Here is a 14,978-nt window from a genome sequence, read left to right as displayed (position 1 = left end):
ATGATGTATCGATGTAACTTAATTTTTGTATGTTTTCATATTGCCGTTTTGTACACATCTAAAGCTGTAGCTTGCAGGATTGATTTAACTTTGTCAGTGTGGTAGTTCTGTATATGGTATACTACCAATACTCTCTTATGTATTGCAGGAGCACTGTGAGAAGGCAGAAAATATTCAGTGTGTTCAATGATATGCTTCTGTAATGTTCCCGCAAATCTCACAAACACACACACACATACACTCACATACTCACACACACACACGTGCACACACACACACGCCACTAAGCACTCATACATAGGCTTGTAAGGGTTTGGATGATTAGACTGTGTGTTCAAAATTAATTTTGCCCCAATGTTTTTGTTCCAAAATAATGTTTTATAACTTGTTCTCTTTTGAAATGGATTTGAACCTATATTTATTGCAACCCTTTTATCTGTTCAATGTTATATCTGGCTAGAATATCCGTTCCACAATTTGTAATTTTAAACTGCCTTGTGTTTGGATCGCTCTCCCCTTTATGAGTGTCTCATATCGAATTGATGTTTTGTCAATGCGAAACTGTGGCCATTGTTATGTGTTCCTTACTGAAATTGAGACAGTGTGAGCAGCACTGTGTATGTGCCTTGAGATTCAGAAAGTGGGAATTTGAGACGGCAGTTGGCTGGGTTGTGGTCTCTTCCACCACCTCTCCACTTATTAGAGGATGAAGGCGTAGAATCCAATAACAATCCGCCACTTAGAGTAAACAGTCATTTAATGGCCATTTGACCAAAAAAAAAATCACAAATGGAAAAAAACTCAAAATAGGACGTCATCACACTGTCATTCCAGGAACCTGTACTCCTCTGATGAGCTTTCAGATGTGGTGGTGGTTTTCCTCTGTTTGTAGATAGCCACCACCAATGCCTGTCTGTGACACACTCACACGCACCAATAAAACTACACATGTAACCTTTGAATGATATGACACTCAAAACACTGATCCTTTCGATAGTCACTCTGGCTGAACAGCAAATGCAATACTTTACATTGTGCGGTCATTGCACCACCAAGTGTTCTTAGATAATCTCCATGCTTTACATTACTTTGCATGTACACCTAAGTTGCTTCACTCGTCTGCCTAGAAACTGAACACCTTTCTGTCGTACAAGTAAGGCTCAGTGGTAATTAGCAACGGGGCAACAACTAGAGCACAGCTGATAATACTGGCCGTGTCAGAGGAGCTATGCTTTACGAACATGAATACAGTCGATCTTGACAGTTGGATGTTTAATAGGTGTTATGGAAAGAAAAGATTTTGTCAAGGAGATTATTGTGGCTTCTCTGCAAAGCCGGTCCTGAGTGTGATATTCCACATCTCAGCACCGACATGTATGTGGTTGTGTGTTTTTTGATAGCTTTTTTCCCTTCGATGCTTTACTGATCATACTGATATTTCATTTTGGGAAAGAAAGCTTATGACAACAAGGCATGAACTTGGCAGATTAGTGCTTGAAATAGTTCCCCAATAATAAGCATGTGAAATGTAATCTATTTTGATTCCTCCAAAGGTATTCACCAGCAATGCGCCTGCACAAACTCTCCCACACCTATAGAAAAAAAAAAAAAAAAAAGATGGATGCAAGAGGAGAGAAATCTTAAACTGTTTTTCATTTTCCACATGATTTGACAGCTGGATTTATGGATAACATTTTTTTTTTGAGGATTCATTTAACATTTAACAGATAAAACAGCAGTTTGTAAAATTACTACTATTAAAGTTATGACTTTGATATAAGAAAAAAAATCCTCTGCTGCGGTATTATCCTTTAGAGATGTTAATTCAGGGTCTGTATTAGTCCAATGTGCTACTGTGTTACTCTTTAATCCTTATTTGGTTTGATAAGTTTTGGTTTACTCAGTTTCTCATTTTGGGTTTTCTGGTCATCTGTATCCGTTTCAAAGTTAATTCACACTGCAAGTTATAGAATCATCTGTTTAGATTGCTCATCAAATAGACTTGATTATGAAATCTGAACTGTTACTGTTTTAATACCTGTAGATTTTTGTGGCTTTGTTTTTCATTTTGTTTCATTTGCTTTTTTTATTTTGTGCTACACTAGTTTGCCATGTAGCAATTGCACTGTGCAATATTTACAGTATGAGGACTGGGAAAACTAACTCTCTGGATGTGATGTCTCTTTACAGTTTGCGATAGTGTTTCCTCTCTAGTTCTCAGTGATTTAGGTGTGACCAAGCCTTCTCTACTTTGTCACATTAAGCGGGTTTTCCAGGTGACTCTTTTGGTGAGTGTCAAAATAAGACTTTATGGTGTATTATTGTTAAGATTCACTTTGAATTAAAAAAAAATCTATTGATGCAATCCTTTCTGACTTGGGTCTCTTCTTTCCATCATTCATAAAGTGCCTGTCTTGGGTGGACTACAACTCCCAGTGATAAGACTGCAGCAACTTGTGCACTGCATTCATAAAGAGGCTTTGTTAGTAGCTCCAGCACAGTGGCTCCCAAACTGCGATCTGGGGACCTCCAGGGCTGTTTGAGGCGAGTCCAGGGTCCCCTGCAACATGAATAGTTCAACAATTAACCCTTATTTCGTTAAATAGAAATAATAATGATATTGTTAGTAAATAATATATTAAATTCTACACCAAAACATCACTAATTGCAGAAACCTTTATAGGTGGGTTCCTTGGGGCAAATCTTGTCGAATTGAGATCCATGGGCTGGTGTGTACCTACTACATATTTGGAGGATCCTTGACATGAAAACGTTGGGAGCCAATGTCATACCTGTTCATCTACAATTTTATACTGTAGTGTGTGTTCTGGGTCTTGGCTGACATCTTGCGGAGAATGATAGGTATTGCAGTCGCCGTCCTATCCACATACAGCAATTAGAGCTTCAGGCAGCAATTACTGAAGTCCAAATAAAGATCGTATTAACTTGGAGCATGCATTTTAGTATGGGTGAAGATGAACCATAAAGGCATGTGACTCTTTTCATATTCACCCATAATGCCTCGGCTGCACAACATTTAATCTACTTGACCTGGAGTTCCCTCTGATTTTGGAGTGTAGTGAAGCATAGCCTTCCCTTTACACCCAGCAGAGGTCGTCATACAAATAGACTACTATGACTTCCAACAATTAAGAGCAGAGTAAGCTAATTAGCCCAGTTGGGGAGGGTGTGTGCGTGTGTGTGGAGATTTTAATTATCGGCCCACCGACACTATTCTTTAATTTGCAGCTGAACGTCATCCGAGGACACCTAAAGGTTCCCCATCTATCTGGAGGATGTCTGAATTATAGCCCAGACTTGCCGCCAGCAGCTAAATGTCAAACCCTTGGCAAACTCTGCGTGCCGCCCTGCGCCACATACTGATGGGTGGACCGAGCGGAGCGGAGCGATAGGGCGCATTTCTTAATTCCCGTCCATGCCGCTTCCCCTCTAGCCGTGGACAGACGACGAAGACCGTGGGACCGCTCCGTTTCCCGTCCACACACAAGGATTGATCCGATGTATTATTCACGACCGAAACTTCAACAACTTATCCACTGGATACGCAAATGGCTCCCAGTTTGAGGAGTGCGCGGACAGGTCATCCCGGACCGGGAACCAGCGGAGTGGACCCCGCGGATGGGTGCCGCTCGCCGCAAAGGACGGCTGCTGGAGGAGAGGGGTGGTGTTTGAGGAGCAAGTGGCGAGCAGGAGCAGGGGGGATGCTGGCAAACTGTCTGCTGTCTATGGGAATTCTTTTACTTCTCGTCCGGTGCGCTTTGGCCGCAGAGGGTAAGCACACATCGTCCAGCTTAAGGCTATTTTTGTCCAAGAACCCACAACATCTCACTCAGGTCCAGATGTGTCTATAGCCGACGGTACGCTGATGCTGTGAATAAGCTCAGTGAATAGCCAGCTATGCCTATTTGTTAGAGTTAGAGTAGCCTATGTCATAGCATATAAAAGGGGAAAAGGGTTTTTTGTTTTCCATATAGGCACAATGCTCTGTAGCCTAATCCGCACGTTTTTGATGGATACATGTTTCCTCTGTATGGATAAAACCGTGGTCGGCTATGTCATTTTTAGGGAAAAACTTAACTATCTGTGGTCCATCGCCGCCAGCGGCACCTTTCATTGTGCCTCCCTCTGCATATTAGGCTGCACTATGCTATAGACCTATTGGAATGACATTTGCGCAATCAGGGAGCAATACATCCAAAACTGGGCTATCATCTGGGATTAATCTCTTCACTGACCGCATCGCTGTAATTTATGGTGTGCATGTGTAGGCTATATGTGTGTGTGAGAGAGAGATGGTGAGCTGGGCAGATGCTGGACTGCGCAGGGTTTGCTTGTATGTGATGTAACTATCTCACCTCCGACTCCGACTCTCTTCCCACCTGAGTCTGACTGAAGCCAGGCTACTCTTTTGTCTCCCTGAACGAATTTCACCGCACAGACCTTGACCTTGCTCCTCCACTGCAATTAGAGTCACGATGCCCCCCCCACCAACTTTCTCCCCCCAGTTGTAGTTTGCATCCCCTTTTTTGTCATACACTGGCATTTATTCCAGGTTGCATTTAGATGGCAGATGGCATTAAATATTATTATTGAGCATTATAATGGGCAGAGGGGTTTGCCTTCCATACAGTTATTGTGGGAATGCAGTGCAGCCACAGGACAGTCAGTGTTTCAGAGCATCTGGGTCAGCAGTAATGACACACATACTGTAGCCCACTGTAGGTTTGCCTGTCTCTGGCGGCAGGCGAGGCAGCTCGGCTGAAGTTGTCCGAGATAATTGCCCTTCAGCGAAGAAGCCCTTTTAGAAATGAGATAACTTTAGAAGACATCACCAAATTAGCCAGTGCATGTCCACTGAACTGGCTTCACTACCTTCTATCACGTGACTAGCTACATCACTACTATACTAGTCTATGTACAGTATATCAGTATATGTAGCCTATGGCTTTCAAACAATCTGACATGGCTTTGACTGTGAATACAAATTACATGGAAACAGATGAGCAAATTATATCTCTTGATGTTTTGCATTTATTTACAACAGTTAAGTGTGTAGCCAACAGCAGCTTCATCAGTTTTCTATCACCTCCCTACAGTGTGAAAACTGTGATATAGTGGCTGTAGTCTCACCTCTGCTGATGCACTGCTACAGTAGCAGTCTCCTCCTCCTCCCTCCCCCCTCCCCTCTCCTCTCCTCCTCCCTCTCACAGTCAGCACATCCATTCTTAAACACAGCAGCTACAGCAGCAGCACCTGAGCCATACATATTTGGTTAAAGGGGTATACCACTCCTTTTAAGTATTCACATAGGTGTTGTTCCTGTGGTGTTGGATAGCTCAGCTTGGGTTAGTATTTGTGGACAAGAACAACAATGCTGTTTCAGTTCTAGAAATGGCGAATAGACTCTAGCCTGTAATGTAGAAACAAGAGCTGCTTTAATGAGAATGAACGAGTATTTACATCCATATGGTGTATATATTTCAGTAGTGCCATTGGTTTCAAATATAGAAAATGTGCACAATTATCCTGGGTATTGTTATTGTCGCTGTTTCCATCTTTTTCAGTTATTTCTTCATAGAACGGTACATTGGTGTGACATCACAGATTAGGGGGCAGGACAAACTCTTCCCGCGTCTTTCTGGATATGGGATGCAGTCGTCCATTAACACTATTACGGATCAAACCACTCTCTGACATACTGCATTTCAAAGCTGAAATTCAGTGATATTCCCCTTTAACTCTTCCCAGATTCTCTGTATAATAGAGATTGGCACTGAATTCCATTGGCAATATTGGCTGCTCTAACAGGTTGCGGAGGCAATGGTTGAATTTATAACTACCTCTGTGTGTTTGTGTGCATAGTTTTTAATCAATGAAAAACAGCTTTGGTGTTTCTGTGTGGCAACATCCCGACTCACCGCTTCCTCCCTTAATACATGGAACCAGCACAACATGTCGTTTCTATGGGAACGCCAGTTTTTCTCGCATCCTATTCTGGGCAATCAGGGTCCAAAGATGAAGTTTCCTCATGCACTTAGTGTCTTGATTGATATTTCATTAACTTGCATGATCTCTATCTCTTTTCTGGTTTGTTGCTTTCTTCATGATACAGCAGATGGTCACAGAAACCAAACACAGCAGCAGCTACAGCGCACAGCAGAGCTAAATAAGCAACGTATCCCAATAGCAATTTTGCTCCTTCCAGAATCCAATGTCTTTCTCCCAACATCGGCTCTGTTTACTCCTCCTTTTGCAACCTGCCCTTTGCTCATGAGCGCTGACAAGCTGGTTTTGACAGGGGTTAACCTGGCAGACCTCTGCTGTGTGAGATGCTATCCCGGCGCTGTTGTCAGTCATCACTTTCTGGTTAGGAATTCATTGAAAAGAGAGATGACAGGAGGATTCAAAACCGTTGCCTATTTGCCATGTAATCTGGGGGTTCTATCCATGAAATGACTGTCACAGCTCTCCATTGACCAGGACGCTGTACAACTTGACATTATTAGGGGTCCAAGCACATAGTGCTGGAACCCTATTGTATTTGCTGAAATTATTCTGCTTTTTTCTTTCTTTCTTTCTTTCTTTCTTTCTTTCTTTCTTTCTTTCTTTCTTTCTTTCTTTTTCTCTGCTAAAGGTATCTGCAGCTCAGAAACTGTAAGTCCTACAGCAGCCATATTTGGCAGGTGGGCTCCTACGGCGCACCACTACTCAGGCAGAGTAGCTCTCCTAGAGAGCTGAAATTTTCAGGACATGTAAGATAAATCTTTTGTACACTGGTACCTACCCCCGATTCTGACGTCTCCCCCCCTCTGTTTATAGCAAAAACTGACTGTGATCCCACAGTGTTGTCCTCCTAAACCGTACAGGAAAAAAACATGATTTTTGAAATTGCCATACCTTAATTAGTAAACAGCCCAAAAACTATAATGATATCTTGAAAACTGAGTGCACAGTAGATGGAAATGTGCAGCTGCAAATAGTTTGTTAATTGACAATGTGATATGTTCAAGATAGTTTGATCAATCTTCATCAAACTAAATACAAATGATGTCTGGACTGTCAAGATGATGTCTGTAAAGCCATGTGTAAATTGATTAATGTGGCGTGCTAGTACAGTTATAATATTCTTTCTGAGGCTTTCAATATGGGCTGGACTAGCACCTGTCAATCATAGGTTGCAGTGTCACACTACTTCTCCCTTTAGTTAGTTTCTCCTCAGTAAACCTATATTGTTTGGCTCAGTAGGTAAAGCATCAGCCTTTCATGTGGAAGGTTGTGGGATCAATTCCAGACTCGTTCTTTCCAAAGTTGTTAGTCATCAAGGACAAGTAATAGAAAGTTTGGCCGTTGTGAACAACTCCAGCAATGTGGTTGCAATGAAAAGATTAACGTGACAGAAGTCACAGGCCAACACATTTTTATTTATTTTATTTTGTTGGTATATTTAACATGGACAGTGCACATTAATAAACATTGCTGTAAATGCGCCAGAGTTAGCCAAGAGGCTATTTTTTATCTGTAGTCCCTGGACAGATGTTACAGAGTCACCCTAAAAACAGAATATAATATATAATGTAATATAAGATAGAAATTACAAAGTTATTGAGATCATTTATAAGCATGCAGAACAATAATAAAAAAGAAGAGAGAATATTAATGTTAATCACAGACATAAAAAGCATGCACAGTGTATAAAATACATAAATCAGTTTGACACAATAAAAGCAAAACCACAATAAGACATGCATGCAGGTACATGAGGGCAGACAGGCGATAGCAAGATAGCAACAGGTGACAGCAGGCAGCAAGGGAAGTTCAGCACAGACAGACTGAGGACAGTGAGGTGCAATTGAGTTTTAGTGCTGACAGAGCTGAGTACTAATTAACCATTTCTTTAAATGAGCTCTAAATAAACCGTATGTGTCCAATTCTCTTAATATTTGCTGGGATGGAGTTCCATTCTAGTGCAGCTGGTGTTAGACTGCATGTTCAATCTTCACAACGTCAGTTTTTATGTGTGTCTTTCTACCTTCTGTAATCTGTCTGTAGGCTATTATCAAATTGTGCTTGGACCCCTCAATCGCCGCTTGCAGCTATATTCGATACCGTTTTCATTGATACCATCCTTTGCTTTTCTAGATTGCCTTTCTTCCTTTGTGTCGTTCAGTATCTCGCAGTTTCTTTACCTTTGTCTGAATGAGCCATTTCAAGGCTGTCACAGTGTTCAATGTTGAAATAATTTCCTGTGATTGGCTTTGAAACTCTGTAAAGCGTCCATGACTCACCCATGGCCTGATGACCTGTGTAAGCTCTGGGTTTTCAGTAGCACATATTGGACATGATACGCTAGTTATTTCCCTTGCTTCACCTCATTGCGCTGATTTACTGGGTGACAGTTAATTACCTTGTGGACAAAGATGTCAGGAAGACCGAATTTGTGTGCGTATGTGTGTGTGTGTGTGTGTTTGTGTGTGTGTGTGTGTGTGCATGCACTCAAGGTGGAAGGGTTGTCTGTATCTGTTCCTGAGCTTATGAGCTATATCCCTGTGAGTGCTCATGTCAAACATTTTCTTTATCTGAAGAGCTCTTGTACCCCAATGGGTGGCATATAGCAATTTCCATGTCACTTTGTTTTATTTCTAAGGGAAATCCTCCATTTGATTTGTCGTAATGCGAACATCTGACTAGGGTTAGGCGATAGGACGAATATATCGGCTATCGGCGATTGGCTGAGTCTATCGGCGGTTGATTTTTTGGGGTGATTTTTTATGCGATTTTTGTCATTTTATTTTACTAATTTAATGGTCTAATTTAATGGTAAATAATTAACCTGTAAAGTGCAATTCAAAGCGTGCGCGAATAGGAACTGGCAGTTGGAGTTAGGCCATATTATGCACATTCTTGTTGCACTTATTTCCAACGAGTCTTTCACAAAACAGGGCAGTGAGTGACTAAATGACAAGCCGTCTTTAGTGGTTGCTGTCCGATCGATTGGTGCTGAAAAGCAACGTCAATTCATAAATTGTATTTGAGAACTAGACCAAAAGCTGTATGTGCAGTTGTGCACCCTGATCATTTAATAGCATAATATGTTATCCCCACCTATTTGTTCATTTGGAGGCTGCAAGCGGAGGCGTCCTTCATCTGACTTTTCAAATAGTGTCGGACAGCTGTTCAGCCTGTCTTGCTCTGTCGTGCTCAGCAGGATGGTGTATTCGCAAATGCTCGTGCAGATTGGTAGTGTTAGAATCTTTTGCCGGCACTACTCATTTGCAAAGTTTGCAAATTGCTTCATTTAGGTCCTTCGGCTTGCCAGTTTCGTCCGGTTTAAAACCAAAATAATCCCAAATAGGGGATTTTGTATTCTTTTTGGCAACGAGCTCTTCCATGATTGTTCGCTGAAGATGGCGTGTGGGGAGTGGGGGACTCCCCCGCCCCCTGCGCGCGCCGCACACACACCTGCGCGAATGTATCGGCAATCGCCGGTTGATGGGCTGACGGTGGCCGGTTGGAAAATTTTAACATATCGCCCAACCCTACATCTGACAAAGTTGTTTTTTTTGAACAGACAGAACAGACAGATATCAAAGTCATAAGTCAATTTAGAAAACCAGTGATGGATAAAAAAAACCACATTAAAATTCCATTCACATTTTCGACTCTATTATCTTTTGCGTGTTATGCTGATGTTTTGACAGCCAGAGTGTGCGAGCTCTATTCAGCATTATGCAAAAATCCAGCTTGCCTGAAATGAAACTGGTAAAAGGCAATAGACAAACTGTTAGCAAGTATTGTGCTAAATGTTGTGCTAAATTACTAATTGTTGTCCACCTCTGCTATAGGTTGCTTTTGGTTGGTTGCTTTTAGTCTGTTTCTGCTCAGGTCTTCAGTAATGTTATAGGTTCTGCAGACTTTTCTCCTTCACCACCATGAACACAGCAAGCAGCACTTCTACAGCACTGGTGGATGTAATGATAGAGAAAGGCAAACAGGGTTTCTAATTAGCATCACGAACCATCTGCCTCGCATTATCTCTCATAGTTCCTTGCAACCTGGGACTGCTGTGTTTGTGTGTGTGTGTGTGTGTGTGTGTGTGCATGCATGCGTGTATGTGTTAAGCTGTCTCCCTTTACCCTACAGTACCTCTCTGTACCTCAGTACCGCTCCAATCTTTCATTCCCTTCTTGTTTGCTCCCTCTCCTGTGTGTCTGTATGTTAGCTATAGTGAGGGCCGGTAGGCAGAGGAAGGGTTGAGGACAGGCTTGGCTGCTCTGCTGCTCAGGAGAGGAGAGGAGAGGAGAGGAGGCTGCCTGATTTATTAGGACATATTGTACGGCCTCGCTGATTTAGGACCTACTGACCATCACACCACATCCCACCACACACCATACTACAATGCGCCACACTGCACCACACTTCGCTGCACCACACCACACCAATCAGCCTTGCTAATTTAGGACATACACCATACCAAACAAGTGAGAGCTATCAGAAGACAGCATGAGGGCATTTGAGGACTGTGGGCCTGATTCACAGACGTGTTCTTAAGATAGATCCCAAGAAGTTACATAAGAGGAAATTTCTTAAGTTCTTAAGAGGTTCATAAGTGCAATTCCCCAATATTTTCTTAAGGTTAGTCTCATCTCTTGCAAACTTCTCTTGGTTTCTTACTTAGGGACCTCTCAGATAGGGCCTGTCCAGCAACTGTTATGTAAACAAGCATAACAGTTTTCGGTAATTTAAATAACATTAATTCACTCTGCCTGCTGCAGCAAAATAACCTTTGTTGGTTCAGAACTGTAAATCCACCTTTGAGACCTTTAGGAAGAAAATGTTAATGGTATAAACGTATCAGTTAATGCAAATTTAAAATAACCAGCCTGACTGTTTGAGTAAAATATGATCAGGAAGCATAAGGGGATCCATTCTGTCTTGGTTGATTCTGTATGGTCTTGGAGGATTTTCCTCTCTAGCTGCAATCCATGGTACTTCATAAATTTTCTAAAAGGTGTGTTTTAATTAATGGATTTAGAGGCTTACCTTTTTACTGTAATAATTGTAAGACAAGTGGAAGGTTATCTTAAAGTTAAGAAAAAATTGAAGAACACATTTTAGAACTTTTGCTTTTAAGAATCCCATTTATTCGTCATTTGTCTTAGGAGACAAAATAAAAAGAAAGTTAAGAAAATACCTAAAAACTATTTTGATGGATATCAACTTTTCTTAACTTTTTTTCCCTAAGGTTTTGTGAATCCTGCAGCAGCACTTTATGAATACAGGCAACTTTATGTCGTAATAGACAGACACAATCACACTCACACGTCAAGAAATTTGGTGTTCTATTTGGTTACAACCTGGAATTGTCAAATACAGCAAGGTAGATTGCAGAGAAAATACCTACAGAAATACCTATTATAGGGACATGGGCCATCAAAAATGTGTTACCCAGAAGAAAGGTGCAAGTATTTAGGAAAACCAGACATGTGTGATAGAGGGAAGTCTGAGTCATTCTCTGTGACTGTGAGTGATTTCATTGGATGGATGGAATTGAAAAATGGCACAGTTCAAAATTTAATAAGATTTCTACCAGAACTGAATAGGTTTGGATCAGGCCGGACAGGATTTACATCTTTGGTGTATATAAGAAAAAAAGAGAGAGAGAGAGAGAGAGAGAGAGAGAGAGAGAGAGAGAGAGAGAGAGAGAGAGAGAGAGAGAGAGAGAGAGAGAGAGAGAGAGAGAGAGAGAGAGAGAGAGAGAGAGAGAGGGGTTCCTTTAGAGAACTGTAATTTGCTTCTTCAAAGATGGGGTCATCAGTCATTTAGTGAGTGATTGTCATTTTGTCATATTTAGTTTTTGCCCACTATTATAATGAATAATGTAGCTGGTGCCTTTGTTCTGTAGAAGACTTAAAGGATGGAGACCTTGGCATTTCAGCTTATGTCTTTTAACTGCTGGAGGAGAGAATGGGAAATCACTGAGACAAGCAGCAGATTCATTACACACAGCTTGGCACACGCCAATGCACAGTGACTAAAGCTTAGTTGCATGCTTAGTAACTAGTAGTGTACACACACGCACACACACACACACACACACACACACACACACACACACACACACACACACACACACATAATATTACTTCTGTCTCACTAGCTATCCAGTGAATCCTTTCGTCTATCTTCTCTAAGGATAATAATGAATCTTTCAGTGATAGAGAGGGAGCAGAGTCAGGTTAAAGGGGAATGTCGCCCATTTTAAGAATTCACACACGTTATTCCTGTGCCCCAGGACAGTTCAGTCACCATGCACCACTCTTTCCTAAAGCTGGAAACTTGAGAACTACTGTAAATCTGGCTCTGCTCCATAGACAATGAATGCGGCACTGAATTTGTTGACCCGTAACATTTTTGTGTGAGTTCTTGCACCCAAATGAGGTTTCAATTCTGGTTCATACCTGTTAGCATTGCTAGAATATAAACCTCATTTTGGTGTGACAACTCAATTTAGCATCTTAAGGCTCCGCACAGTCAGTGCCCCATTCATTGTCTATGGAGCAGCCCCTGATTTTACATCCCAGTGACATCACTAATTCAAGGGTTTTCTCTCTGATTGCTAGCTTTAGGAAAGAGCAGTGCAAGTTCACATCTACTCAACTGTCCTGGGGCCCAGAAATAACATATATGAATTCTTAAAACGGGTGGCATTCCCCTTGAAGTAAATAGACAGCAGGTTGAGAGAGGTGGCAGTCTACTTGCTGCAAGGTTGACAGCATCAGTGAAGCATCAAGAATCAGAGAGCATTAAAGGGAAAGTTCAAGAACTTTAGAAGCCTATCGCATTAATCAGTAATCAGTAATCAAACTTTCTCAGGACATTTAAACTGTTTTCATGCCAGAATATGAGCCCTTTCAAATGGCTTTATTGCTTATTCTTACTATTGCTACAACTATGGAGGTAAAAGGACTGGAGTATGTTGTTGTAAAGATCAGTCAGAAATTAGTGCTTTGTTCCGTAGGACCTTATATGCAGCCACACACACACACACACACACACACACACACTCACAATGCACTTGGAGATGCACCCACTCATACACACAAGCAAACAAACACACATTCATACACATAAATGTATACATTCCTTGTAACACTTGTGTGATTTATGGTCATGCCCTCAGCTCAGTGCTCTAAAGTCACCCTGAAGACTTCAAATGAGATGGGCCGCTCCCCACAGGCCACTTCATTAGTGGGATAATCAGAGTGTGTAGCTCCACTGCCTCCAGAGAATTAAACCCGCACACACACACAAAAACAAGGCGTTTACACATGCACAAGCACATACTCAACTGTAGCAAATGTCTGTGTGAGCTATGTGAGCTGCTGAGTGTGTCCCTTCACCCTTCATGGATGTTTTATTAGTCTGCCTTCAGAGACTGTCTCAGCATCTGAGAGTGCTAGAAGCACAGCCATCGGTATTTCAACATTGATGTTGTGTATGTGTGTGTGTTGTGTATGTGTGTGTGCGTGCACAAGTGTGTATGCATGTGTGTGCATGTGATTTGTGTGATGTGTGTGTGTCAGAACATGCTATACTCAGCACTTTGCCAGCCCTTAACCTGCTTAAATGTAGAGATGGAATATTACTTTTGGTTTAATATTAAACATTGTAAATTATGGAGCTATTCGATGTTCAGTTTGTTTCTTAATATCCAATGCATCAATGTTTTTGAAGCTGAAACACTTCACGGCACCCAATATATCGCACGGGAGGTATAGAGCTCAACAATTGAATTACAGCAATGAATGAGTGTCTCTGTTTTTCATTTGTCGGGTGTAATATAATATACAGGATATATCTATCAACTAAACAAACAAACCAAATAAACAATTTCCTGACATGGTACAATATCAAGGAAATGCAATTTTTGCGGGGGTTTAGTGTGTGTGTGTGCTTGCTGCTATCTGTTCCCCTCTTCCCTGTGGTAGTGAGGTGTGTTAGATGGCTACTGAAGGTCAAGTGTGTGTCAGTATGATTAGATTTGGCCTCATGCCACACACACATTTCAGTAATGATATTGTCACCTCGGAGACAGACCTTTCCTTTATAGCGGATGTTATTATGAGACATCAATGGCACCCATCAAGTCCCTAAGGTCATCGTACTGGGGATAGGGAAGAGCCCATGTCCCATGTGGAACGACAGGGATATCAAATACAAGAATACTGTAAATCTATGCTGCTTGGGTCTGATATGAACAGACAGGTGTTTATTTTAGGGACAGGTAGATTCAGACTACTAGAAAACTTTGGATGCTTCACTTGTAACATATTGTACTTTTTTTTTGTGAGACAGAAAGTACAGTGGCGTCTGTAAAGCCACAACAGTTGCTCAAGAAGGAGGCAACAAACGCAGGGAATGGAAAATAAAAACAACAATGCTGATATTCACCTGTGTTGTTTATCATCCATGTATTTTGCGATTGCCACTACAGTAAAATGTTCTGGTTGGATATTGAAAACCTTATGAAAAGGAAAATGTAAATGAATTTTCGAATGTGTGCCGAAAATGACAAAGGCCAAAGCAGATTATGGACAAAAAGAATCACTTCCATCACTTTCTGCTCTCTACGGTACTGATGGGATGCATATCTTTAGCAATCATGTTGGCAGGGAGGGCAGCTAGGGATTCTCTCTGTTTGGCTTCTGTCACACTTTGGAGGGAGCGTGCATAAATGTTGTCATGCTAGTTTGGCTGAATCCATCTTCCTCACTTGTAAAAATAGCTGGAGGCTTTTCGAGATGATTCAGTATTGTTGTCATGGAGCCATCATACGACAACTCACTTCCACATAACGTCATTGTTTAAATGACACCAGAAACCCTTTAGCGGCTGGTCTAGGCCCATAGTCGGCCATATAGGCACTAGTTAGCTCCACTCTAGTCAATACACAGATA

The 14,978-nt window shown here is 41.6% G+C and overlaps 1 protein-coding gene across 1 annotated transcript in view; it reads left to right on the top strand.

Moving 5' to 3' along the window:
* Positions 1-3,569: 3,569 nt before the first annotated feature.
* The window catches only part of kiaa1549lb (KIAA1549-like b), a 61,080-nt gene continuing 49,671 nt past the window's right edge, over positions 3,570-14,978 (top strand). Inside the window, exon 1 of the mRNA XM_071529199.1 lies at positions 3,570-3,792. Within this exon, the coding sequence (XP_071385300.1) occupies positions 3,570-3,792 (223 nt within the window). The remainder of the gene's footprint in view (positions 3,793-14,978) is intronic.

Source organism: Centroberyx affinis, unplaced genomic scaffold, assembly GCF_046629955.1.
Source record: "Centroberyx affinis isolate AG114_WGS23_722 - 3 ecotype Tasmania unplaced genomic scaffold, CSIRO-AGI_Caff_v1 ptg000123l_1, whole genome shotgun sequence".
In the NCBI taxonomy this organism is placed as follows: Eukaryota; Metazoa; Chordata; class Actinopteri; order Beryciformes; family Berycidae; genus Centroberyx; species Centroberyx affinis.
The sequence above is the reverse complement of the archived record's forward strand: the minus strand, read 5'-3'. Positions and strand labels throughout refer to the sequence as shown.